Source organism: Garra rufa, chromosome 14 (genome assembly GCF_049309525.1).
Source record: "Garra rufa chromosome 14, GarRuf1.0, whole genome shotgun sequence".
NCBI classification, from domain to species: Eukaryota; Metazoa; Chordata; class Actinopteri; order Cypriniformes; family Cyprinidae; genus Garra; species Garra rufa.
Genome location: NC_133374.1, coordinates 31,566,994 through 31,594,734, shown reverse-complemented (window position 1 = coordinate 31,594,734; position 27,741 = coordinate 31,566,994). Strand labels below are relative to the sequence as shown.

The window sequence follows — 27,741 nt, the reverse complement described above, 5'->3', positions numbered from 1 at the left end:
CACAAAATGACAGGGGGAAGACAAATGGGAAAAACCAATGACAAAACAGACAGAACTGTGACAGATACTGGGTGCACCTAGACCAGAGGTCTCAAACTCAATTCCTGGAGGGCCGCAGCTCTGCAGAGTTTAGCTCCAACCAACTCCAACTCACACCTGCTTGGAAATTTCTAGTAATCCTGAAGACCTTGATTAGCTGGATCAGGTGTGTTTGATTAGGGTTGGAGCTAAACTGTGCAGAGCTGTGGCCCTCCAGGAATTGAGTTTGAGACCAGTGACCTAGACAGTCTATTTCTTTTAGACTTGCTTCTCTCAGATTTGACTAGCTTTGAATTTGACTTACATTTTTAATTTGACTTTGATTTTAATTCTAATTTGATTAATTAGACTATATTTAATTAGACTTTATTTGATCAGATTGACAACTTGGAATTGGGAATTAATATGTTTATTTCTTTTAATCAAAATTACATTCCTGGAATTAACAGTCATTAATAATGTGATTCTTGTTATTGCTGCTGTTCTTTTAATTGTGGCATTTATCGATCATTTTTTTTGCATCAATGTTTGATCAGAACAACTGAGAAGAAAACTGAAATGTTCTGCCAAAGACTTGCAAGCTGACCTTATGAAAGGAGGAAAAACATCTCAATGCAGTGTATAAGAAGAACACTAGACAAGTACGGCCTTCGTGTTGAGGCATCTTGCCGAATATCACTCTTGACTAAGAAGTCAGACTTGAACATGCTAAAATTCATTTGGATAGACTTGTAAAGTGCTGGAACAATGTTTACCCTTTTGGACTTATGGATCAGCAGTATGTCTGGTGAAAAAAAGACAAAACTTATGAGCAGAAGAACACCATCTCTATCGCCAAACTTGGAGGTGGATCAGTCCTGTTATAGGGTCCTTTTACTGTTACAGGAACTGGAAATTATGACCATATGAAGGACATCATGGATTCTTTGAAGTTTAAGGTCATTATGACAAGAATTCTGATGCCTTTGATGCATAGACTGAAGCTGATAATCAATGGACTTACCTGCCAGACAATCATACCAAAGTATACATCCAAATCTACTTATAATGCTTGGTTCAGGGACCAGTCATAGAATGTTTTGGATTGGCTTGTTCAGTCTCCAGATTTAATTTCCATTAAAAATATTTGGTTGCCCTGCTGAAAAAACAAAACAAAAAAACAGCTAAAACCAGCCTAGGCTGATTGGCTGGTCTTAACTGGTTTAAGCTGGAGTAGCTGGTTTTAGCTGGTCTCCCAGCCTGGTCAGGCTGGTTTTAGCTGGTGGTTTCCCTGCCAGACCAGCTTGACCAACCTGGCCAGGCTGGGAAAGTGGCCAAAACCCCTCTAAAAACAGCCTGCTGACCAGATATGACCAGCTAAAACCAGCCAACCAGCCTAGGCTGGTTTTAGCTGTTTTTTTTTTTAACCAGGGTAAGGCTATATGAAGATTTCTAAGACATTAAAAGTTTCTAGAGACACAGCTGGCAGCCTTATTTCTTAGTTTAATATGTGTTGTACCAGAACCACTTTTGAGGGTGAAACTTTTTGACCTGCAATGTACAGCCAAAGACTTGCAAGATGACCTTATGCAAGGTGTATAAGAAGAACACTAGTACACTAGAACACTAGTACGGCCTTCATGTTGAGGCATCTTGCCGAATATCACTCTTGACTAAGAAGTCAGACTTGAACATGCTAAAATTCATTTGGATAGACTTGTAAAGTGCTGGAACAATGTTTACCCTTTTGGACTTATGGATCAGCAGTATGTCTGGTGAAAAAAAAAAAGACAAAACTTATGAGCAGAAGAACACCATCTTTATCGTCAAACTTGAGGTTGATCATTCCTGTTATGGGGTTGTTTTACTGAAGTGGAAATCATGACCATATTCTTTATAGTTCTTTAAAGTATAAGGTCATTTTGACAAGAATTGTGATGCCTTCCCTGCTGAAAAAAAACGGCTATAACCAGCCTAGGCTGGTTGGCTGGTCTTAGCTGGTTTAAGCTGGAAGTAGCTGGTTTTAGCTGGTGGTTTCCCAGCCAGCTAAAACCAGCCTGGAAAAGTGGCCAAAATCCCTCTAAAACCAGCCTGCTGACCAGCTATGACCAGCTAAAACCAGGCTGGTTGACCACCTAAAACCTGCCAACCAGCCTAGGCTGGATTTAGCTGGGGTTTTTTTTTTTTTCACCATGGGTTTGATGCAATGACTGAAGCTGATGATCAATGGACGTTCCTGCAGAACAATCATCCCAAAGAATACATCCAAATCTACTTATGTTTGGTTCAGGGATCAGTCATAGAATGTTCTTGAGTGGCCTGTTCATCTCCAGATTTAATTTCCATTAAAAATATTTGGTTGAATTCGAAGAAAGCAGTGGCAAAGTGAAATCCAAAGATGATCTGAAAGCTTTTTCAGTCGAGGAATAGGCTACAATTACATTGGTGGTTTTAAAGAATAAACGATTCTGCACCAAATGTAACTTTTGGGGGTTGCATAATTTTGAATATGAACGTTTAAATCCAATTCGATTTTTTATTGTTATCCATCAACTTACGTTCTCAGAATTACAAAAGTTTGTATTAATAAACTGTTTTCAGAAAATCAATCAATCTATCTATCTATCTATCTATCTATCTATCTATCTATCTATCTATAGATCTGTTTCTGTTCTAGAAGTGGGCGTGGCTCTAAACGGCCAGCTGCACGACGCAGTACGTTCTGTGCGTGCGGTGTGACGCGCACTCACTGCCGCACTGGACAGTCACATGACGGGCACATAGACGTTATGGAGCTGTTTCGCTGTCAAACTTTAATCCGATTTCACTTTTAGTCCGCAAAAGCGATGGACAGAATGGGATTTTTGACGGCTTCTGATCTCCAGTGATATGTCAGGTCGGTTTTCTATTTCTCTACAAACGTACAAACCCCACGTGTAAACATGAGTGTGTTAAAAATGTACAATGTCAATTTCACTGTAACGTTAAACACCTAGCTAGTTCCTACTTTTGTTGTATTGTCTCAAAGAGTATGCTATGTTGAGAAATTGGAATTTCCAGGTATTGCAACGTTAGTTAGGCAATGTTTATTTATGGCAGCTGAAAAACAAATGTTTGCACAGTTGCTCAACACTCATTTTGGCTTATGCAATGAAAACTATTCTGTTAACTTTATGCGAATTATGTAATGAACACATGGCTATAGCCTACAGAACCATCATTTTTAATGTTTTGCAGTCATGCACAGTCACTCTGTTTACTTATCCTAATGGTTACTCAAAAGTTTTAACACTGAAAAATAATTATGGTGCTTTTGTTTACATATTTCAGTTTTATATTCTACATGGTGAATATAATGCATAAATACTGTCACTCCACCCAAGTGTAACCTGATGCATCTATTTCTGTCCCACTTTTGTTACACAGTTGTGTCTATGTATTTGTTATTTTGTAGCTAAACCCCTGCGTCATGTCTGTGGATGGCCCCCGGACCTCTGTTTTCACCTTTCAGTCCGCTGTTCACAGCCATCATGTTCTTCGCTCGCTGGACGAGCTGAGACAGAAGGAGCTCTTGTGTGATGTGACGGTTGAAGTGGAGTGCAGGAGCTTTCGAGCGCACTCTTCAGTGCTGGCTTCCTGCAGCGACTATTTTTATACCAGATTGACAAACCACAACCGTCCAAACCTCACCGTCAGGTTACCGGATGAGGTAATGCTTGATATCGTGGATGGGTTGAACCTGAAGGTTTTGAAAAAGCTGTGATAAGCTGTGATGTCTTTATGATTTGTTGTTATTTTCAAAACAATTTTAACACCCATACATATGTTAAAAAACAAAAAACAAAAAAAAAAACATATATTGAGCAAACCCTAAAACAAATAGTATATGCTTTAACACAATTCTGTCATCATTTATTCATGCATGGGTAATATATATATAGATAGATAGATATTTTCAAAAATACATCAAAAATCTAATAGTACTCTAATATACCTCTTCTATGATGAGCATGTTTATAATTTATATATTTATGAGGGGCAAAAAAATCATGGTGGTGTGGCTATAAAGATGTCATAATTAAGAAGAAAAAAATAAAATTAATTACATGTTTGAAACAAACTGTATTAGGTATTTTTGGCATAGTCTTTTATTTTTAATATTATTTGTTACTAGATAATTTGATAATTCTGCAAGGTTAAATATCAACATCATGATATTTGTAAACATTTTACAGTTGAAGTCAGAATCTGACAAATATGCATTATTTTACCAAAATAAGAGGGATCATACAAAATTAATAGTTTTTTTTTTGTGTTTAGTACTGACCTGAATAAAATATTTCACTTAAAAGATGTTTACATATAGTGAACGAGAAAATAATAGTTGAATTTATAAAAATGACCCTGTTCAAAAGTTTACATACACTTCATTCTTAAAACTGTTTTGTTAGCTGAATGATCCACAGCAGATTTTTCGTGATAGTTGTTCATGAGTCTCTTGTTTGTCCTGAACAATTAAACTGCCTGCTGTTCTTCAGAAAAGTCCTTCACATATTCTTTTTTTTTTTTTATCATTTTTTTTTTTTGCATTTTTGTGCATTTGAACTCTTTCCAACAATGACTGTATGATTTTGAGATCCATTTTTTCACACTCAGGACAACTGAGGGACTCATATGCAACTATTGCAGAAGGTTCAAACGCTCACTGATGCTTCAGCAGGAAAAAAAAAAACCCTATGCATTAAGAGCAGGGGGTGTAAACATTTGAATGGGAATGAGGATGTGTAGGCCTACATTTTTCTTATTTTGCCCAAATATCATACACATTTTTTTTTATTTATTACTGCCCTTCAGAAGCTACAGAAGATTCTTACATGTTCCCCAGAAGACAAAATAAGTAAAATTTTCCCTGATCTTCAAATTTCAAAATGCATTGTGTTTCCTTCTGAAGCATCAGTGAGCTTTTGAACCTTCTGCAAAAGTTGCATATGAGTCCCTCAGTTGTCCTTAGTGTGGAAAGATGGATCTCAAAATCATACAGTCATTGTTGGAAAGGGTTAAAATACACAAATACAAAAAAACAAAGAATCTGTAGGACCTGAAGGACTTTTCTGAAGAACAGTAAATATATGTATGTAATACATATGTGTATACTGTATACTAACTAATTTTTCCTTGAGTGTGCGATTGAAGAAACTAAGTCAGATGAGTTTGGCATGATGCGAGGGCGAGTAAATGATGACAGAGTGTTCTTTATTGCATGAACTATTCCTTTAAAAATTGTTTACATTGCTGCGCTGTCAAATTAGGCCTTATATATTGAGATTAAATTGAGTAAATTAACTTACAGCAGTTACCCAGTATTGCGATTTGCAAATGATTTATTCATGCAGTAATCATGACTATAATTAATCTCCCAAGGTCACGGTGGAAGGATTTGAGCCTCTTCTGCAGTTTGCCTACACTGCAAAACTTCACTTCACGAAAGAAAACATCCTGGAGATCCACAGATGCGCCGAATTTCTCGGATTTCAAAACCTCGATAAAGTCTGCTTTGAATTCCTCATCCCGAAGTTTACCGATGATGGTGGAAACACAAAAAAAGTGAAAGGTAAAAGCAAGAACCAAGCATCCCATGAGAAACCCCAAGCCGTCTGCAGTTCAAACAACCAAAACCCTGAAACTGGAGAAGATCGCATACCTCAAGATGCAAGCACTGTCCTGCAAGCTGCAACATCCTCTGTAGAAAGTCCTAAAGATTGCCCACCAATCTCAAATGACAAAGAAATGCAGCTAGATCTATCCCCGCTTTATGCAAGAAGCACTTCGTACCACATGGGTGATGGCCAAGATCAGTTTTGCCTACAGAACTGTGGGCCTCAGTTGCCTTCGGCTTCCATGGGGGCTGCTGAAGTTTGTCCTTTCCTGTCTATTTCGAGCACCAGTGACAATGAGAAACTACATTCTTCTCCAGCGGGCTGTGGTGGGGATATTTTAGCAATAGAGGATGAATTCCAGAAGGAGCTAGCAATGGATGTGCATTGTGAACCACCTACTGATAAAGAACTGAACATCAGTATCACCGAGGGCCACTTTGACCAAAGTGAAGGACCTCTAATGCCGCCCGCCGACTGCAGCCAACTATGTCCTCTGAATTCAGCGGAATCAAGCGAGGTTTTGGACAGCATTTCTGGCACTCCAGATCTCAGCAACATTGGCACCGATGACAACCAGGTGTTTGATTCCAACGAACAAACGTTCTCTGAACTGACCCCCAAAGATTGCCCCACAGAACGGAGCACGGTGGAAAGGGAAGTAGCTGAGCATCTCGCAAAGGGTTTTTGGCAGGATCTGAGCTCTACGTTAAATGAGCCGCTACCTTTGGACTCTATCGACCAGTCCTCTACAGGAAATGGCTCAGACTTCCACTGGTTAAAGCATCTGGATCTGGGCGCTGCGCCTGATGATTGTCCCTTCCTGAGAGACCTGAGTTCCAGTGATAGACAGACCCCTGGAGGCGACACTCTGTCCAAAGAGGACACCGAAGACAGTCCCTGCTTGTCTCCTATTAACTCAAGGGAAAACTCTGAGTGTGAATCGGACGGAGACTGTGAGCAGTGCGGGAGCAGTGAACAAGTGCAAGAGGTGAGCATCCTTGAGCAGTCACGGTTGCAAAACTTCATGAAGTTAGAGTTGAAGTTTGGTGCCAAATTACAAACTTCTGCTTTATTTCATACTCGATTGAGATTCCCTGGCACGCTGCAATTAAAAGTTTCAGTCCCTACATGAAAAATGGAACCAGACTTGAGGCTGAACACAGCTGCAATCCTTCATAATGCAGTGTTGACGTCTTGGTTTTCTTCCCAGGTGGATTTGCCATTCCCTGTGGAGCAAATTTCCAGCATGACTCGAAGAGCATTCCTGCAGATGTTGAAACGCGAGGAGCTGACCCCAGAACAGCTGGAGTTTGTTCAGGATGTGAGACGCCGCAGTAAGAACCGCATGGCTGCGCAACGCTGCCGCAAGAGAAAGTTGGACTGCATCTACAAGCTGGAGGGAGAAATCAAGAAACTGGTATTGTTACTGTTTTGTCATATCTGCTGACTCTCAAATAACATTTTGTGAATGTTGAATGTTATTTGCTTTGAATTATTTGAGCGTTCCGAATAGTTTGGACCCCGTTTACCTGTGCATTAAGTGGCATCTGATTGTGATTGAATCAGCTACGTATGTGAACTGATGTAAACATGTTATAGTTAGTGTAGTGCAGTAAAACAATATGCATGCATATAAGGTATGATAAATAAGCCAGTTACTTTCAATGAATTTGAAATTAAATTCCAAAGAACCATTCAAACTATTTTGAATTCAGGAGTTAAAAAACTCACTCAAATCATTGACTGAACTGTGCTTAACTACTACAATAAGAGAAGCATCTTTAAAGAAATTAACTAGCTTGTCACAAACCGTTGTAACTTTGTTGCACATCTGTCGTTTGAACCACGTTTTTTTCACCACTGTAGAACTGACATTAATAATGTCATGCAGGTGGTGAAGTAATAACTTATGCTAATTGGTCCAAGACTAAGCTAATGTTAGTTTCTTGCTGCGAATGATGAGCATCGAATTTGAGGAGTATTTAGCTGTTTTTGTTTTGTGTTGTTTTGCTTTATTTCCATATTTAGAAAAGATGTTCAATGCACAACAATCAACAATCTTGTTGTGATGTCTATATTTTGTGTTTTTTTTTACTTTTTTAGGCTAATCAGTTATACTCGAAATATGACTGTAGGGAGTAGGCATGGCCACCAGTACATGAAAACAATCATTGCATGAATGTACAGTTAAGGTCAAAAGTTTACATACACCTTGCATAATCAGCTAAATGTTATTTCACCAAAATAATAAGAATTATTTCACAAAATGCATGTTATTTTTATTATTTTATTTAGCGCTGACCCGAACATTACCCCAACACTCACTGATGCTCCAGAAGGAAAAACAATGCATTTAGAGCAGGGGGGGTATAAACTTTAGGAATTTGAAGATCAGGGTAAATGTAACTTATTTTGTCGTCTGGGGAACATGCAAGTACCTTCTGTAGCTTCTGAAAATAAGAAAAATATACATATTATCATTCAGTTCAAAAGGCTCTTAATGCATCATGTTTTCTTCTGAAGCATCAGTGAGCATTTGAACCTTCTGTAATAGTTGCATGAGTCCCTCAGTTGTCCTCGGTGTGAAAAGATGGATCTCAGAATCATACAGTCATTGTTGGAAAGGGTTCAAATGCACACACACACACAAAAAAAAATTCTGAAGAACAGCAGGCAGTTTAACTGTTTAGGACAAACAAGGGACTCATGAACAACTATCATAAAGAAATTGTGGATCATTCAGGTAACACAGTATTAAGGGGTCATTTTTATAAATTCAACTATTATTTTCTCTTGTGGACTATATGTAAATGTCTTATATGTGAAATATCTTATTCAGGTCAATACTAAATAAAAATAGCATGCATTTTGTATGATCCCTCCTATTTTGGTCAAATAATTACCATTTTGCAGATTCTGCAAAGTGTATGTAAACTTTCGACTTCAACTGTTCATTTTGGATGCGAATAATCGTGATTTGACAGCACCAGTGATGTATTAATTTAGTATATAGGCCTGTTTAAAAGCAGTTCTTCCTCTAAAGTACAACAAGAGTTGCTCATGGGAAACCAGAAACCATTATGTTCCCTACGATTCCCATCTCTAACCATTACCACATTGTGTATGGGCATAAAGTATACAATTATATTGCTTCTATTGTCCCCTTTTCAGATAGAAACCGAGTAAACTAATCAATCAGACATTTACACAATGTTGCAAAACAACAGACAACAAGAAAATCAATACCATGTGTTATGACTAGGTTTTTTTTTCACCATAATGAAGGCAAAGTCTGGAAAACTCAAACTGAAATGTAATCTTAAAGTGGATCTTCTTTTGTTTCCATTTATCAGAGGAACGAGAAGGATAAATTACTGCAAGATCACAACCAGCTGAAACTCAGCATTGAGGATGTGCGTCAGAACCTCTCAGGCCTGTGTCAGAGCCTCTGTACAGATGCCTCGCCACAGTCTGAACAGCTGCAAGCGCTGGCCAGGTACGTCTCCTCCGACTGTCCCACCTCCGTCCTCCTCACCCCCATGGCCTCTCCTAGCCTGGCTGGCCCAGACCAGGACGGCCATGTGAACTCCGCCCTGGACACATTTCTTGCAGACACTTGTCCTGAAGGAGACTCAGTAGCACTCAGGTCACCCACTGCCTTCCTGCAAGACAACAACGTTCAGAGCGCTGTTACAGATTCAACTCTGTGACCTACAACAGAGCAAAGCAGCTTGGGAATGATCTGATATTTCATTTTTACTCAGGAGCTTACACGTCAGTTACACTTTCAAGCATGACTTTCTTTTTAGGAGCACTTTCGTAACGTTTCCAAGTATGGATGTGACTAAATTTGCACTATTAACAGGAGTTTCATATGGATATGCTTTACAGATATGTGACCCTGGACCACAAAACCAGTCTTAAGTCGCTGGGGTATATTTGTAGCAATAGCCAAAAATACATGGTATGGGTCAAAATTATTGATTTTTCTTTTATGCCAAAAATCATTAGGAAATTAAGTGAAGATCATGTTTTATTAAGATTTTTTGTAAAATTACTATTGTAAATATATCAAAATGTAATTTTGAATAGTAATATGCATTGTTAAGAGCTTAATTTGGACAACTTTTAAGGTGATTTTCTCAGTATTTAGATTTTTTTGCACCCTCAGATTCCAGATATTCAAATAGATGTATCCTAACAAACCATACATCAATAGCTTATTTATTGAGCTTTCATATGATGTATACATCTCAGTTTTGTAAAATTTTACCTTATGACTGGTTTTGTGGTCCAGGGTCACATATGCCTTTCATTTTTTGTTTGCCGTTACGCCATAGAGGTCATTCCTGTTATTCCACACATTTTAAAACTTTCAAGAAAATGTAAGAAAATTGGCTGTGCTAAGCTCAGGCGCGTAAACTTTTATAAATTCTAACTTGGTTATTTACACAGTGGCAAAAAAATAGGATGACTAACAGGATGGAACATAACAGGGTGGAAATTAAGGGCTAAATGCTTTGTTTAATTACAGATTGATAGTTAGCTTTTTATTTTTAACCATGTTTTAAATAAATCATATTGATTTTTTTTAAATCTTGTCCAACAGGGTTGAATATTTTGAAGACACAAACTAATAGCACAAGACATCAAATAATTCTTTGTTTTCACACCAAAAATGTCACTTCCTTGGACAATCATGTCATTAAGGATGTGGCTTTTGTTCATTTTGATATTTCAAAAGACTAACAGGGTGGAAAGTGATATTCCAAATGAAGGAATATTATAAAAAGATTAGAACATTTTGATTGAAGAAAGAAAAGCACTTGAAAGATTTCTCAATAAATTGATTGTAATATTGTCATCTAATATGACTTTATTCTGCAACAACTGTCAATTTTAATATTTTATTCAAATACAGACTTATGAAAATGTACTAGATAACAGGAATGACCCGTGGATTCATTTTCAATCCTACCATTAATTTCACTTCCACTGCCACAATGGACAATCATTGTAATTCTCTTTATTATGTTTATGCATTATGTTTTTTATACTATGTAGAGCATATAAGTACATTCCAGTGTAGCCTAATACGTCTTTGGCATTACCGGCATGAGAATTGTATATTGAATATGCATCTCTGTTTTTTTAAGTATTCATATATGCATAAGTCATAGTTATAGTGTCATTTAAAAAAAAAACTGCCATGTAAGATTTAATGCACATCATTTAGGGTTTGTGAAAAATACATAGAATCTATAGGCGCTGTAGGATTAAAAGAGAAGTTCACTTTTTGAATTTGGTAAAGGTCAGTTTCAAGGTCAACATGTCAAAATGGATCCTATTTACATTCTTAATACATGTTTCCAGTCTTGCGCATGATACTTCATTCCACATTATTTCAGTGAAGATCTGTCTTGTAATAGTTTGTTAAATTGTAAATGTAATGTCTTCTGAAATTACTTACTTTTCAGCTGATGTCATCTAGGCCACGCAGTCTATTGGCTGTTAGATTGTAAACAGAGATTCAGTCTTGTTGTGGAACAGAATGCTCACTTTTCATGTAGTTTCTAACCTACATCTGTTAGAAAACTTCACATTATGGACGGAATTGGCATTTCATGTTAACTTTAATGCTTAGAGTAATTGGCTTCTTTTCAGTATAATTCTAGTTTAATAGACAACCTGTTTTGTCATAGCATCAATTCTGTTTTTACGTTTTTGTGCCTTGTTTTGTTTTAACCTTGTAACCAAAATACTGTCATGTAAACTTAGAAAGCACTGTATAATTCACTGATTCAGATTTAACAAATAAAATGTCAATAATATTTTTTTTCACTAAATGTGGAAATGTAGTGGTGCTTGCTAATATGAATGTCCTAACAGATAATAAACAAATAAATCAACCCTTTTAAAATGTAATGACTGAATTTACATTTAAGCACACAATATTTTCTCAGTCAGTGTAAGGCACAAAAAACCCCGACAACCTTGGTTTTTGAAATATTTGTCTGAAGATATGAAGATATGAAGGTCATGGTAAGTTTTTATAAAAACAGGGATTTCACCGACTTCTCTCAAGATGCCACACGTAATTTTTAGTTGGTCTTGCCTTAAATAGTGGACCAGTTTCGACATCAGAGGCTGTCAAATTCACGATAAATATATAAAATGGGAACATTTCTCAAAATGTGAGAATTCCATTGTGGTTAATCAGCCACTTCACAATTGTTTATCATGTTGTAATCACTTCCCTTAGAGTTTTGTAAATGTCCCACTTGTGAAAATGGCAAACTGTTAAAGCAGGTGTGAGAACAGCTGGATTTAAAATACATTAAAAATACATTAAATTGAACGAGAAAATAAGCAAATGGAATGGATACCTAAACTGCATTGTGAAGGGGGTGAAAGGGTTTATAGAGTAACACGTATTGATTGGGTGTGTTGAAACAGTGATTTTGTGTCTTGATACTGTATAAAAACGGAACCAAAGCGATTGAAAGCAGTTGAGTAATTTCACCACAAGAGGTCAGAAGAATCGTGTATTTTTCAAAGCGCGTTCACACACGCACACATAGGGCTGTTCGATTCCGAAAATTTTGGAATCGATTCCGATTCCGATTCCTGGTTCTGGAATCGATTGGATTCGATTCCAGAATCGATTCCTCACTGTTGTTTCGATTCTTTTTCGATTCTTGTTTTTTAGATTGGAGGAAGCTAATTTCGCAATGTATGCAGGATGTAAAGGTTGTATAAAGTTACCTTCTCATAATATGAAGCTTCATTTGTAAAAAAAAAGAAAAAAAAAAAGAAGATATATATATACTATTTTTCTGTAGCTCTGACTGATTTCAAATTGTAATTCGTTGCCCATAACCCACAGCTCAGCTGTGGACATGCATTTATTGCATGAATAAAACAAGATGTGACGTGTATAAAATGACAAAACTATACACTGAAACAAAATAAACAGAACTTTAACAACAACACTGATATGAGAGCTCGTGGCGAGAGCTGTCAATCAGATGCGCTCTCGGCCACTGATACGTGCTCTCTGCGTTTTCTTTCAGAGTTATCATTGGCTGATAGATTAAAAATAGCATTTATTTAAGATGTAAATAAGATCAAGACACGTCATGATCTATTCTGTCGTGCAGCGCTCTAAATTGTGGACATCATGAGCCAGTTTTCCCGTAAAATAACATCTGAATCGTTTTTTGAACTGGTTCATTTAAATAATCTATCCGAACGAATCTTTTTGTGGAAATGTGTCAGACTATAATAACTATTAGTGAGCAAGAGGCAAATTAATGGGTGCTTCTCAAACTGAAGGCTGCGTCCTTAAACTCATTTTTATTCATACGTTTATTTTCGTCAATCGACGTTTGATGACTTGCAGCCGAAATATGCAGCCTTCATGGAATGCAGCCTTCCGTTTAAGAGGTAAGTTTTGTTGAACTGAAAACGGCTCTGAATGAGGAGTCGATTCCCCTTGAGAGGATCGATTCCAAACGTTGGAATCGACTCTCAATTCCCAATGCCTCGGAATCGATTCTTTTTGGAATCGATTCCCAGCCCTACGCACACACACTGATAATACATACACTGTACAGTACACTGTCGTTATTCTGGCAATTTAATATGCCCATGTAGTACAAGCATACGTTTCCAAAACATGTACAACACGGGAAGACACTTTTATTGTCTTAGAAGCCATTTACACAGAATGTTCAGCGTTTTAATGACAGCAAGGTTGAGGAACGCTTTATAAGTTGAACAACTTTTAATTTGAGCTCCGCGTTTTTAGAACGCCGTGTCACGTCCGAGACGCTGCAAAAGACGCGACGCGTGAACAAATGTTTACATATAAAAAAACACGGGGAAAGTAACATCATCACTGTTGTGTTTCTTGAACTCTTGACTTACATTAAGCACCTTTAGGTGAAACCAGAGCCATAGAGAAAGATTAGTTCAACAGTTTGTGATCGCAATGAAAAGGTAAGCACTAAGCAGTAGTACCAGACGATTAATTTAACCCGAATGGATCCTTTAAGCATATATTGTGTGTGTAGCCTTACTTATATTTTTATATTAGTCTAGAATATTTCCGTATCCACCTTACGTTTCCGTTAAGAGCGGGCGCGGCCATTTGTAAATTTTATGTTTGGCTTCGGTCTCATTGGCATCCAGCTATTTTTAGCTGTACAAAACAGGGCCCGTATTCACAAAACATTTCATTTTACCACTAAAAGTTCTCCTAAATAGCAGTAAAAGCTAAGAGTTTTCTCTTAAAGCCTATTCACAAAGCTGCTGAGACAAACTTTTACTAAGGAATAGAGAGAAGTCTTAAAGGAGTAGTTCACTTTTAGACCAAAAATTTACAGGTAATGTACTCACCCCCTTGTCATTCAAGATGTTCATGTCTTTCTTTCTTCAGTCATAAAGAAATTATGTTTTTTGAGCATAACTTTAGGATTTTTCTCCATAAAGAGGACTATGGTGCCCCCGAGTTTGAACTTCCAAAATGCAGTTTAAATGTAGCTTCAAAGGGCTGTAATCGTTATCTAGGTAAACGATTTTTTTTTTTTTAAACATTTACAATTTATATACTTTTTAATCTCTACACAGAGTACACACAGAGCTAGAAAAGATGAACATCTAAGGTTAAATTGTAATTTAAAAAAAAGAAAATAACCAATTGTTTTGCTAGATAAGACCCTTCTTTCCTCGACTGTGATCGTTCAGAGCCCTTTGAAGCCGCATTTTGGAAGTTCAAACTCGGGGGCACCATAGAAGTCCATTATATTTAGAGAAATCCTTAAATGTTTTCCTCAAAAAACATAATTTCCTTACGACTGAAGAAAGAAAGACTTAAACATCTTGGATGACAATGGGATGAGTACATTATCTGTAAATTTTTGTTCTGAAAGTGAACTACTCCTTTAAGCTAAGAGTAATGGCTGGGTTGACCTTGTTGTTATGGATGATGTCAGCATGCTTACTACCTATGCCTACTGTGATTGGCTGATAGGGGATGGGGTCTCTGTCAGAGATTTATTCATAGAATTATTGTAGAGCACAATATTATGTTATATTCAAATAAAGGTTTAAAAATGAAATTGTCACATTCAAACAAAGATTTTAAAATGCAAATATATAATAGCTTCTTACATATGTGCTTCTTTTAAACAATTAGCGGATATGCATAAACAGACTTTTATTACAGAGTAGAATAATCATGGCTGATAGTAAGACATGCAAACTTAAAAGAAGTTTTTAAATTCTTGCCCAACTTGTTAATGAAGACAACAATATAATCAAAGGAAAATATGATGGGATAACCCCCCAAACCAGAAAAGATGCAAATAAATGTAGCGTGTTTGCCGGCAACAGACATTTTAGCCCTGCTGAAAAACAAACAAACAAACGAACGAACAATAAAAAACCATCCCAGAATTTGAAAATGATTTTACTGGTTATAATGGGAATTGTATTGGTTTTAATGGAAACTGAAATGGTGTCTATTGGTGGCTTTTTAAAACCACTAAATCCTAATGGAACATGTTCCAAAGCACACTACAGGACACCATTTTTTTAATGGTTTTAATGGTTAAATTTGGTTTGTAATGTTTGTAATGATATTTGTAGTGGTAACCATTGGAATTTCTGTGATGATTTGCATTTTTTTTTTCCAGCAAGTAGGACAGTTTGTGATTTGGTCTTAGGAGTCCTCCTCACTATTCCTAACATTTCACAGATTTTAGCTAGTTTTAGTATGTTTTCACAAAGCGTCATCAGTTGGCCATATACACTCTTAAAAATAAAGGTGCTTTACGACGCTTTACAACTTTTCTCGTCTAAACGGTTCCATAAAGAACCTTTCAAATCTGAAGATCCTTTCTGTTTCACAAAAGGTTCTTTGTGGCGAAAGAAAGGTCTTCAGATTATAAAAAGGTAAGAAAGAGATGGTTCTTTAAAGAACCTTTGACTGAATGGTTCTTCTATGGCATCGCTTGCTGCCGAAAATGGTCAATTATTGTCATCTTTTGGGCTGACAGCATAAATTAGCAGAACAATGTATTCAGTAGTACAGTAGTATTCAGTGATATCTGGGTAACTGACCAAATCGTGACCGAAGTGCAAACCCTCTATAGCGGCTAATGAACCGGAAGTCTCGACCATAGGCTTACTTCCATGTTGAAGAAGAAGGTTGATACACAATATTGTATAAATATAAATGTAAAGATTAAAAGAACAGAGCAGGCATGATTATTCCTTTTATTCATTCATGTTACACATCATGAGACACACACCTTGGAGATTTTTTATTTTAATTGACTAAAGAAAGTTTCTTAAATTGTTTCCAAAGCCGAAAAAGCAAGAAGCCGTCAAGGCCGACCATTACTCCTACTTTCGAGAGCCCTTCCCAGACCCAGTTACCTCCAGCTATACCTTCCTTGCCCGGCCCATCTTCTACCGCGAGGCCTTCAACCAGGCGCAAGAAGGGAAGACAAAAATACATTGCATTTCCTGACATTGGAAATGCAGTGAATTCTGTGACCAGAGGAAACAGGACTGGAGACCCTTTACCATCCATCCAGGGCATTCCAGCAGCGCCAAAAGGAGATCAGAATGGGAAGAACGTGTGCAGTGATGCTGCAACCTTTCTCTCTACCGCTGACAGGGCAAGACTTTTTGGCACCAACAAGTGGTATTAGAGTCCAGGTTAGACATCTTCCACATCCATCCAAAGTTTTCATATGATGCAGTATACAGCCTATACACGTTTGATTTTGTTTTATTGTTTGTTTGTTTTTACAGGAAGGAGATGAAATCATCAGAAAAAGAAAAAAATCTGTGTATATAAGACAACTGTGCATTAAAAACCATTGTTTCAGCTTCGCTGTCATATTGCTTGATCTACGGGCTATGGAAACTTGTTTTCAAATTCCACCACAAGGTAAAATATAATAGGTAATTAGGACATTTTATTTAACAATTCAGACTTTTTATCTTGCGTTTTTGAGAAAAAAGGTCATGAAATATAAACTCCGAATTTTTTTTTTTTAGAATTGTATGTAAGCTTGTTTCCACCATCTTTTCTGCAATTCTGAGTCTAAAATGTAGCATTGAGAGCTATAAACTGGCAAAAAAGATAAATAAAAAAGGTAATTGCGACTCTCGAATTGTGAACTTTCAATTAAAAGAATAAAGTCTGAATTGCAAGACATAACCTCTATATAATAAACTATATAATCAACTTTTTTTCTTGCAATTTTGAGTTTACATTGTTACATTTCTAGTTTGCATCTCGAAATTCGTTTTTTTTTTTTCATTACCTTTTTTTAGTTTTTTATTCCATGGTGTAAAGAAGAAAACTGAATTGCCAGATTTAAACTCAGAAATCTGAGAAAAGTCTCAATTGCAAGATATTAATTCAATTATTTGTACTTTTTCTTGCAATTTCGAGTTAACATTTTTGCATTTTTACTTTTTTTCTATCTGAATTCTAGTTTGCAATTAATTTTTTCCCCCTACCTTTTTAGTTTTTTTATTCCATGGTGGAAAGAAAACAAAACTGAATAGCGAGAGTTAAACTTAGAAATCGGAGAAAGGTCTCAATTGCAAGATATAAATTCAATTTCTTTTTTACTTTTTTCTTGCAATTTGAAGTTTACATTTTTACTTTTTTTCCCTCTAGAATCTAGTTTGCATCTTGCAGTTCTGTTTTTTTTTTTCTACCTTTTTTTGATTTTTATTCCATGGAGGAAATAAAAAACAGAATTGCGAGATTTAAACTCAGAATTCTGAGAAAAATCTTAATTGTGAGATATAAACTTCGATAAATTTCAATTCTAGTTGCATCTCACAATTCTGTTTGTTTCCCCCCCCCCCTCACCTTCTTTTTAGTTTTTTATTCCATGGTGGAAAAAGAGATAAAAAAAGTAAGAATTTTAAGTTGAAAACTTAAAAAAAAACTTTTTTTCACAATTCAGACTTTTTGTAAACTTAGAAGTCTGAGAAAAGATCTGAACTTCGAGATATAAACTCAGTTTATAGTACACTCAGACTTTTTTCCTTGTAATTTTAAGTTTTCAACTTAAAATTCTGACTTTTTTTTATCTCTTTTTCCGCCATGGAATAAAAAACTAAAAAGAAGGTGAGAGGGAAAAAAACGAACAGAATTGTGAGCTGCAACTAGAATTGAAATTTATCGAAGTTTATATCTCACAATTAAGACTTTTTCTCAGAATTCTGAGTTTAAATCTCGCAATTCTGTTTTTTATTTCGGCCATGGAATAAAAATCAAAAAAAGGTAGGAAAAAAAACAACAACTGCAAGATGCAAACTAGATTCTAGAGAGAAAACAAGTAAAAATGTAAACTTCAAATTGCAAGAAAAAAGTAAAAAAGAAATTGAATTTATATCTTGCAATTGAGACCTTTCTCAGATTTCTAAGTTTAACTTTCGCAATTCTGTTTTTTTCTTTCCATCATGGAATAAAAAACGAAAAAGGTAGGGGAAAAAATGAATTGCGAGATGCAAACTAGAATTCAGAGAAAAAAAAGTAAAAATGCAGAAATGTAAACTTGAAATTGCAAGAAAAAAGTAAAAAAAAAAAAAAAAATTTAGATCTTGCAATTGAGATTTTTCTCACATATCTAAGTTTAACTCTCGCTATTCAGTTTTTTTCTTTCCACCATGGAATAAAAAAACTAAAAAGGTAGGGGAAAAAATTAATTGCGAGATGCAAACTAGAATTCAGATAGAAAAAAAGTAAAAATGCAAAAATGTTAACTCGAAATTGCAAGAAAACGTACAAATAATTGAATTATCTTGCAATTGAGACTTTTCTCAGAATTCTGAGTTTAAATCTCGTAATTCTGTTTTTTATTTCCGCCATGGAATAAAAATCAAAAAAAGGTAGGGAAAAAAAAGAAAAAACAGAACTGCAAGATGCAAACTAGATTCTAGAGGGAAAACAAGTAAAAATGTAAACTTCAAATTGCAAGAAAAAAGTAAAAAAGAAATTGAATTTATATCTTGCAATTGAGACCTTTCTCAGATTTCTAAGTTTAACTTTCGCAATTCTGTTTTTTTCTTTCCATCATGGAATAAAAAACGAAAAAGGTAGGGGAAAAAATGAATTTCGAGATGCGAACTAGAATTCAGATAGAAAAAAAGTGTTGACTCGAAATTGCAAGAAAACGTACAAATAATTGAATTAATATCTTGCAATTGAGACTTTTCTCAGATTTCTGAGTTTAAATCTCGCAATTCAGTTTTCTTCTTTACACCATGGAATAAAAAACTCGAGATGCAAACTAGAAATGTAACAATGTAAACTCAAAATTGCAAGAAAAAAGTTGATCATATAGTTTATTATATAGAGTTTATGTCTTGCAATTCAGACTTTACTCTTTTAATTGAAAGTTCACAATTCGAGAGTCGCAATTACCTTTTTTATTTATCTTTTTTATTCTGTTGTGGAAACAGACTTTCATGATGTGCGGTAAAGGGAGTTTGAAGATCTCATCACAAACATCTGAATCTCTAGCATGCTGTGTACAAAATAAAAATACAACAGAGCCAGAACTTAAAAATCAGTCTTATTCTCTGCAGGAGGGAAAATCTCTATCTTGAGCACAACTGTCTTAGTAAACATATTTAAAGATCCATATTAGGATAAAAGCTGTGTTTGGTTTGCCCTCCTGCACTGAATTTAAATAATCTTCCATGTGGGAACACTGGTTTTAATCAGTAGAAAAACCCATTTTCAGTTGGTCCATCTGTCTGCTCAAGGTCGCCGTGCCAGTTGTCATTGCCTTTTCAGTGTCCGTCGTTAAGCTAAACACTGCCAATTGGGTACATCTGTGGTCTTCAGCTAGCCTAGAATCTAGACGCGCCCCTAGCGGCAGCAAATTACATTTGCTTCTAAGGTCAGTCTAGTTACTCTCAATTCACTTAAATTTCCGAAAAATCCAAGATGTACCGGGCCAATCACGAGTCGGTGGGCGGGCTTAACATGATGACGACTGACCTGCGACCATAAGTTCAGTCAGACATGAATTCCTGGTTCCGTGAATTAAGCGTGGAAAACTGAACAGTATTTATATTTTTTTTACTTTTGATACACAGCCACGTCGATGTGTCCTGAGCAGGAGCTCGTTACATCTGAACGCGCTGTGGTGTAGAATACGCAAACACCGGAAGCGATCTGTGGCGTGTATACGACACGACACTCATTGTTTACACAGCACAAGAGATTGTGGATATAGCGGCTATTCAAAATGGTAATTACTTGCGCTTGTCCTGGTTGTTCAAACCCATTTAAAGCTGAAAAAGATTACGTTTGCTTGCGCAAACTCATCCTGGACTTTTTTTTACATATTTCCCCTTTCGGTGTTTGCGTATACTACATCAAAGCGCGTTCACATGTGACGAGTCGAATCATAGATATGCTAAACTCGTGCTCATGACAGATGGACGTGGGTGTGTATCAAAGGTAAAAAGAAAATTATATAAATACTGTCCATTTTCTTGCAAAAACCGATCGTTTCGTGTCTTAGGACATCAATGTATCGTCACGAGCCGCAGGGTGTAATTTGGATTTGTCTGTGCATGTTTTTGTTTACTTTTAAAGGTTTAGTGCCCATCTATGTCTATTATTTAGCTGACAGACTGCACAGTGCACTGATTTTTGTTAAAAATCTTCGTCGCTCTGACTACGTCACCTGACCGACTAAGTCTCTGATTGGTTGTAGCGCTATCCTATTGCGTGGAGAGGACAACCGTTTATCCCACCCCTCCGGTTGAGCCCTGTCTATGGAGAGTGCCCAGACCCTACATTTATGTGGGTCTGGCTTGCCAGGCTAGTCTTCAGCGAGTCTATCGATTGTTTCTTGTTTTGTTAAAACTAACTCGATTCAGAACACCATTAAAAACTCAATCATTTATCTTTTAAGTTGTAATTACTCTGTGCGGCCCGACAGGTTCTTAGCTCGGTTCCTAATTGTCCTTTCAAGGTGATCTCATTTGTTTACCTCCCCCATGCATACTAAAGATCTCCAAATTACTTATTTCGTTTTGTTTTCCTCTCAAAGGTCTTTAATGAGGTGTGCGCTTAGAAATATTCCAGCGGCGTAACCAACATGCCATACAATGACAGGCGGGATAATTCACTGTAAATCATGTTAATATAATCATACATGACCGAACAAAACCACAGCAGCATATTGATACAATGCAACGAGTAATGAAATGATCATTTAGAGGTGCTGGATAATAGGCTGTTGCTGTTTGAGGCTGTTATTGGGTTAGTATTAAAATTATTTGTGTTGCTTTATAACAGGGATGACTGGTTCGCTCAATAAAAGCTGACGGAATATACTGATGGTGTGCAAACAACATACATATTGGGCATAAAATAGGTGATATAGTTTTAGATGTTTGTTTTTCCATAACACTCAAAGTTCATATCAAATCAGTGTAGTGATTCAGTTCATCCTAAATGGACCTCTCTATCAAATAATAGCTTTGAAAAATCTAATTCATGCTATCAGTTTGTCTTAAATAGTCCTTCTTCTTTCATATGTGGCTTTGAAATTTAGATTCATTCTTCATTCATTATGCAGCTTTTGAAAGTATGATTTATTCTAGCGAATCGTTTATCCTAAATGGACCTCTCTCTCATACAGTATAAAGCTTTGGAAAGTGTGATTTATTCTAGTGAATCAATTTGTTTTAAACAGCCCTTCTTCTCCAATATCTTGCTTTGGAAAGTTCAATTCATTCTAGTGAAAGTTCAATTCATTTCTCATACAGTATGCAGCTTTGGGAAGTTTGATTGATTCTAGTAAACCACTCTTTTGTTTAGGATGTAGCTTTGGAAAGCATGATTCATTCTAGCAAATCGGTTCATCCAAAATGGACCTCTTTCTCAGTATGTAGCTTTGGAAAGTTTGATTCATTCTAGTGAATCAATTTGTTTTAAACAGCCCTTTTTCTCTAATACCTTGCTTTGGAAAGTGGTTCATATGTGGCTTAAAAAAATTTGGATTCATTCTTCATTATGCATCTTCTGAAAGTATGATTTATTCTAGCGAATCATTCATCCAGAATGGACCTCTTTCTCAGTATGTAGCTTTGGAAAGTTTGATTCATTCTAGTGAATCAGTTTGTTTTAAACAGCCCTTCTTCTCTAATATCTTGCTTTGGAAAGTTCAATTCATTCTGGTGATTTGATTCATTCTAAATTGACCTCTTTCTCCAGTATGCAGCTTTGGGAAGTTTGATTGATTCTAGTAAATCACTCTTTTGTATAGGATGTAGCTTTGGAAAGTATGATTCATTCTAGCAAATTGGTTCATCCTATATGGACCTCTTTCTCATACAGTATGCAGCTTTGGGAAGTTTGATTGATTCTAGTAAACCACTCTTTTGTATAGGATAGCTTTGGAAAGCATGATTTATTCTAGCAAATCGGTTCATCCAAAATGGACCTCTTTCTCAGTATGTAGCTTTGGAAAGTTTGATTCATTCTAGTGAATCAATTTGTTTTAAACAGCCCTTCTTCTCTAATATCTTGCTTTGGAAAGTTCAATTCATTCTAGTGATTTGATTCATTCTGAATTGACCTCTTTCTCCAGTATGCAGCTTTGGGAATTTTGATTGATTCTAGTAAATCACTCTTTTGTATAGGATGTAGCTTTGGAAAGCATGATTCATTCTAGCAAATCGGTTCATCCTATATGGACCTCTTTCTCATACAGTATGCATCTTTGGGAAGTTTGATTCATTCTAGTGAATTGGTTTGTCCTTAACTGACCCCTCTCTGATACAGCAAGTAACTTTGTGACGTCAGATGTATTCTAGTGAATCAGTTTTAAACAATCCTTCTTTTCTTATATGTTGCTCTGGAAAGTTTGATTCATTCTAGTGATTTGATTCATCCCATGGACTTTTCTCTTATACACTATGGAGCTTTGGAAAGGACGATTCGGGGCAGCCGTGGCCTAATGGTTAGAGATTCGGACTTGTAACCCAAAGGTTGCAGGTTCGAGTCTCAGGTCCGGCAGGGATTGTAGGTGGGGGGAGTGAATGTACAGCACTCTCTCCACCCTCAATACCACGACTGAGGTGAGTCCCTTGAGCAAGGCACCGATCCCCCAACTGCTCCCCGGGCGCCGCAGCAATGGCTGCCCACTGCTCCGGGTGTGTGTTCACGGTGTGTGTGTGTTCACTACTGTGTGTGTGCACTTGGATGGGTTAAATGCAGAGCACAAATTCCTTGTATGGGTCACCATACTTGGCCTCACTCACCCCCTTTCCTTCCTTCCTTCCTTCATTCTAGCGAACTGATTCATTGTAACTGTGAAGAATTTGATTCATTCTAGTGAATCAGTTTGTTCTAAATGAACCACTGTTTTGTATAGTATGTAGCTTTGGACAAATTGATTTCTAGTGAATCAATTTGTTTTAAACAGCCCTTCTTCTCTAATATCTTTCTTTGGAAAGTTCAATTCATTCTAGTGATTTGATTCATTCTAAATTGACCTCTTTCTCATACAGTATGCAGCTTTGGGAAGTTTGATTGATTCTAGTAAATCACTCTTTTGTAGTATGTAGCTTCGCTCTAGATTCACTCTAGTGATTCGATTCATCCCAGCGAACTGATTTATTGTAAATGGACCTGTCCTAAACAGACCTCTCTTTCATATGTAACTATGAAGAATTTGATTCATTCATGTAGCTTTGGAAAGTTTGATTCATTCTAGTGGTTTAATTCATCCTAACTCGATCTCTCTCATATGGAATATTTGATTCATTCTAGTGAATCAGTTTGTCCTAAACTGACCTCTCTTATACAGTATGTAGCTTTGTGAAGTCAGATTCGTTCTAGTGAGTTAGTTTGTTTTAGACAGTTTTTCGTGTATAAGTTGCTTGGGAAAGGTTGATTCATTTTAGTGATCTGATTCATCCCAAATGGACCTCTCTCTCATACAGTATGAAGCTTTAAGCTTTGACAATTGCTTTGGAAAGTTTGATTCATTCTAGTTACTTGATTCATCCTAAATTAACCTCTTTCTCATATAGAATGTTTGATTCATTCTGGTGAATCCGTTTGTCCTAAACTGACCTCTCTTATACAGTATGTAGCTCTGTGTCAGATTCATTCTAGTGAGTTAGTTTGTTTTAGACAGTCTTCCATTAGTTCATTAGTTTCTTGTAAAGGTTGATTCATTTTTGTTATTTGATTCATCCTAAATGGACCCCTCTCTCATACAGTATGAAGCTTCTGAAGTTTTGACCAACTTTGGAAAGTTTGATTCATTCTAGTGACTTGATTCATCCTACATGGACTTTTCTCTTTTACAGTAGTTGTGGAAAGTCTGATTCATTCTAGTGAATCATTTTGCCCCAAACAGACCTGTCTCTCGTATGTAACTGTGAAGAGATTGACTCGTTCTAGCAAATCTGTTCATCCTAAACAAACCAGTCTTTTGTATAATATGTAGCTTTGAAAAGTATGATTCATTCTAGCAAATCGGTTCATCCAAATTGAACCTCTTACTCTTTAGCTTTGGAAAGTTTGATTCATTTTAATGAATCAGTTTGTTTAAACAGCCCTTCTTCTCTTATATGTTGCTTTGGAAAGCTCAATTCATTCTATTGATTTGATTCATTCTAAATTTACCTCTTTCTCATATAGTATGCAGCTTTGGAAGTTTGATTGATTCTAGTAAATCGGTTCATCATTAATGGACCTCTTTCTCATAGTTTGATTCATTCTAGTGAATTGGTTTGTCCTAAGCTGACCTATCTCATACAGTAAGTAACTTTGTGACATCAGATTCATTCTGGTGAATCAGTTTGTTTTTAAACAGTCCTTCTCTTATATGTTGCTTTGGAAAGTTTGATTTATTCAAGTGATTTGATTCATCCCATGGACCTTTCTCTTATACAGCATGGAGCTTTGGAAATTCTGATTCAGTTAGTCTGAAATAGTCCTCCTTCTTTCATGTGGCTTTGGAAATTTGGATTCATTCTTCATTCAGTATGTAGCTTTGTAAAGTACGATTCATTCTAGTGAATTGATTCATTCTCTTTCTCTTCAGACTCTCTTTTCTGTATGTATGTATTTTTGGAAAATCTGATTCATTCTAGTGAATCATTTTGTCCTAAACTCTCTCTTATATGTAACTATGAAGCATTTGATTCATTGAAGTAAATCAGTTTGTTGTAAACAGTCCTTCTTTCCTTATGTTGCTTTGTAAATTTTGATTCATTTGAATGAATTTGATTCATCCTAAATAGACCTCTTTCTCATGCAGTATGTAGCTTTAGAGTTTGATTCATTCTAATGATTTGATTCATATGTTGCTGTGAAGAATTTTATTAGTTCAGTGATTCGATTCATTCTAAATGAACCACTCTTGAATTCTAGCAAACTGGTTCATCCTAAATGAATCTCTTGCTCAGTATGCAGCCTTGGAAAGTTGAATTCATCCTAGTGATTCAGTTTATCCTAAACTGACCTTTCTCATATAGTATGTAGCTTTGTGAAGTCAAATTAATTCTAATGGATTACTTCATTTTAAACAGTCACATTCACTTAGTTTGATTCATTCTAGTGATTTGATTCATCATAAATGGACTTTTCTCTCATAGAGTATGAAGCTTTGGAAAGTCTGAATCGTTTTGTCCTAAACAGACCTCTCTCTTGTATGTAACTGAGAAGAGTTTGATTCATTCTAGCGAATCGGTTCACCCTAGACTAACCATTAATTTGTATAGTATGTACCTTTGGCATCGTTTTGTTTTAAACAGTCCTTCTTTTCTTATAGGTTGCTTTGGAAAGTTTGATTCATTCTGGTGAATCAGTTTGTTTTAAACAGTCCTTCTTTTCTTATAGGATGCTTTGGAAAGTTTGATTCATTCTGGTGAATCAGTTTGTTTTTATAGTGGTTTCCCTTTTCCCCATTTGAAGAAACATTCTGGGGTCTGGGTTTTGATGCCAAAAGAGACTTTATTGTCAGAGACAATAAGGCCGAGAGAACTCTGCAGAGCAATCTTGTTCGTATCGTCTTTTATACAGTTTTCTTCTAGGCGGGTTCTGTACATTTCATACATATATTTCCAGAGGGCTACAACCTTGTGATGCAGGCATACAATGTATGTCTGTTCATTTCCAGAAGAACTTGTGATGTAGACATACAATGTATGTTTGTTCGTTTCTAGAAGGCCATAACCTTGTGATGCAGGCCTAGGCCTCCTTATACACAGGCAATACATGATTATAATAGTAGCTTCATTTGATACCTAAATGGCTTGATTAGTTCACATTTTGTAAATAAAAATCCTCAACATTTTAAACAGTCCTTTTCTTATAGGATGCTTTGGAAAGTTTGATTCATTCTAGTGAATTGGTTTGTTTTAAACAGTCCTTCTTTTCTTATAGATTCGATTCATCCTAAATGAACCTCTCTCATATGGAATGTTTGATTCATTCTAGAGAATCAGTTTGTCCAAAACTGGCCGCTCTCATACAGTATGTAGCTTTGAAACATTTGATTCATTTGATCTAGTGAATCGTTTTGTTTTTAACAGTACTTCTTTCTTATATGTTGCTTTGGAAAATTTGATTCATTCTGGTGAATCAGTTTGTTTTAAACAGTCCTTCTTTTCATATAGGTTGCTTTGGAAAGTTCGATTCATTCTGGTGAATCGCTTTGTCCTAAACAGACCTCTTTCATACAGTTTGTAGCTCTATGAAGTCAGATTCAATCTATCGAGTTAGTTTGTTTTAGACAGTCTTGATTATTGACAACCTTTCTTGTATAATTTGCTTGGGAAAGGTTGATTCACTTTAGTGATAAATGGACCTCTCTCTCATACAGTATGAAGCTTCTGAAGCTTTGACCATAGCTTTGGAAAGTTTGATTCATTCTACTGATTTGATTTATTCTAAATTGACCTCTCTCTTATATAGTATGCAGCTTTGGAAAGTTTGATTTATTCTAGTGAATCATTTTGTCCTCAACAGACCTCTCTCTCGTATTTAACTGTGAAGAGTTTGGTTGATTCTAGCGAATCTGTTCATCCTAAACAAACCACTCTTTTGTGTAGTATGTACACTCTAAAAAGTGCTGGGTTAAAAAATAACCCAACCATAACCCAGCTGCTGGGTAACTATGGGACAGAACACGCGTTGGGTTGTTTTGACCCAAGTGCTGGGTTGGACCATTTGACCCAAAATGCTGGGTTGTTTATTTGACCCAACCAGTGGGTCAGATTAACTGTGCTGCTGGGTTAAAAACTACCTAAATATTGGGTTATTTGTTGTCTCATTGCCTTGCTACCTTTATTTTTTACCAATAATATATAAATCACAAAGGAATGTAAAATTATTATTGTTTTTCTGCAATACATTTACACAACACAAAAAAATGCAACTGTAAACATCAATTTAATGAGTTTTCACATTTCTTTTTAATACAATTTTCAAAAGGGGTACAGCTGTCACACATTTTGTCCAACCCCTACAGACACAAATAACGGTTTTAGTAGATCAGTTTTTTTAAAACACAAAACAGTAAACTAGGCACTGTACATTCCTATTCTTTATTGCACCAGCAGAACACTCAAAAATGAATTAATACCACATTAGAATCATTCCAAACATTGTGCTAAGCCCAACAAAGAGTCCACCAGACAATACTTACAATTTAAAACATTTTAGTGTTTAAATGTTTAGTGGCCAGAAAAAAACAGTTGCCCTCAAAAACTTCACGCATGAAGACTTATGTCCATCAATATGATATACTGCACGCCGGAGAAATTCCCAGGCAACAAGTCCGCTTCAATGGCATGGCCTGGAACAATGGCGAAGGTCTGGGAAGTCGTTGTCTCATCCCCAAGGCACAAATCCACCATGTTGATCCCCACCTGTTAATTATACAACATTTAGTCTTGCAACATAACTAACATTTTAAGTTAAGTGTATTTTATGAACATAAACACAGAGGTGTGAAATAAATACTCATTTCAGAAGAACATTTCA

At 36.2% G+C, this 27,741-nt stretch overlaps 1 protein-coding gene across 1 annotated transcript; it reads left to right on the top strand.

Annotated features, from left to right (window-relative positions):
- Positions 1-2,764: 2,764 nt before the first annotated feature.
- On the top strand, positions 2,765-11,584 carry bach1a (BTB and CNC homology 1, basic leucine zipper transcription factor 1 a). Its single transcript, XM_073817599.1, has 5 exons — positions 2,765-2,914; positions 3,473-3,727; positions 5,440-6,663; positions 6,886-7,092; positions 9,029-11,584. The coding sequence occupies exons 2-5, from the start codon at positions 3,488-3,490 to the stop codon at positions 9,383-9,385; spliced, it is 2,028 nt and encodes a 675-aa protein (XP_073673700.1). The 5' UTR covers positions 2,765-2,914; positions 3,473-3,487; the 3' UTR covers positions 9,386-11,584.
- Positions 11,585-27,741: the final 16,157 nt, after the last annotated feature.

What these genes read in the sequence shown, in the direction of transcription:
- bach1a (XM_073817599.1), top strand. Translation starts at nt 3,488, where the DNA reads ATGTCTGTGGATGGCCCCCGGACCTCTGTTTTCACCTTTCAGTCCGCT. An exon ending in CCGTCAGGTTACCGGATGAG is followed by an intron (nt 3,728 to 5,439) that starts GTAATGCTTGAT and finishes TAATCTCCCAAG; the next exon opens with GTCACGGTGGAAGGATTTGA. An exon ending in GCAGTGAACAAGTGCAAGAG is followed by an intron (nt 6,664 to 6,885) that starts GTGAGCATCCTT and finishes TTTTCTTCCCAG; the next exon opens with GTGGATTTGCCATTCCCTGT.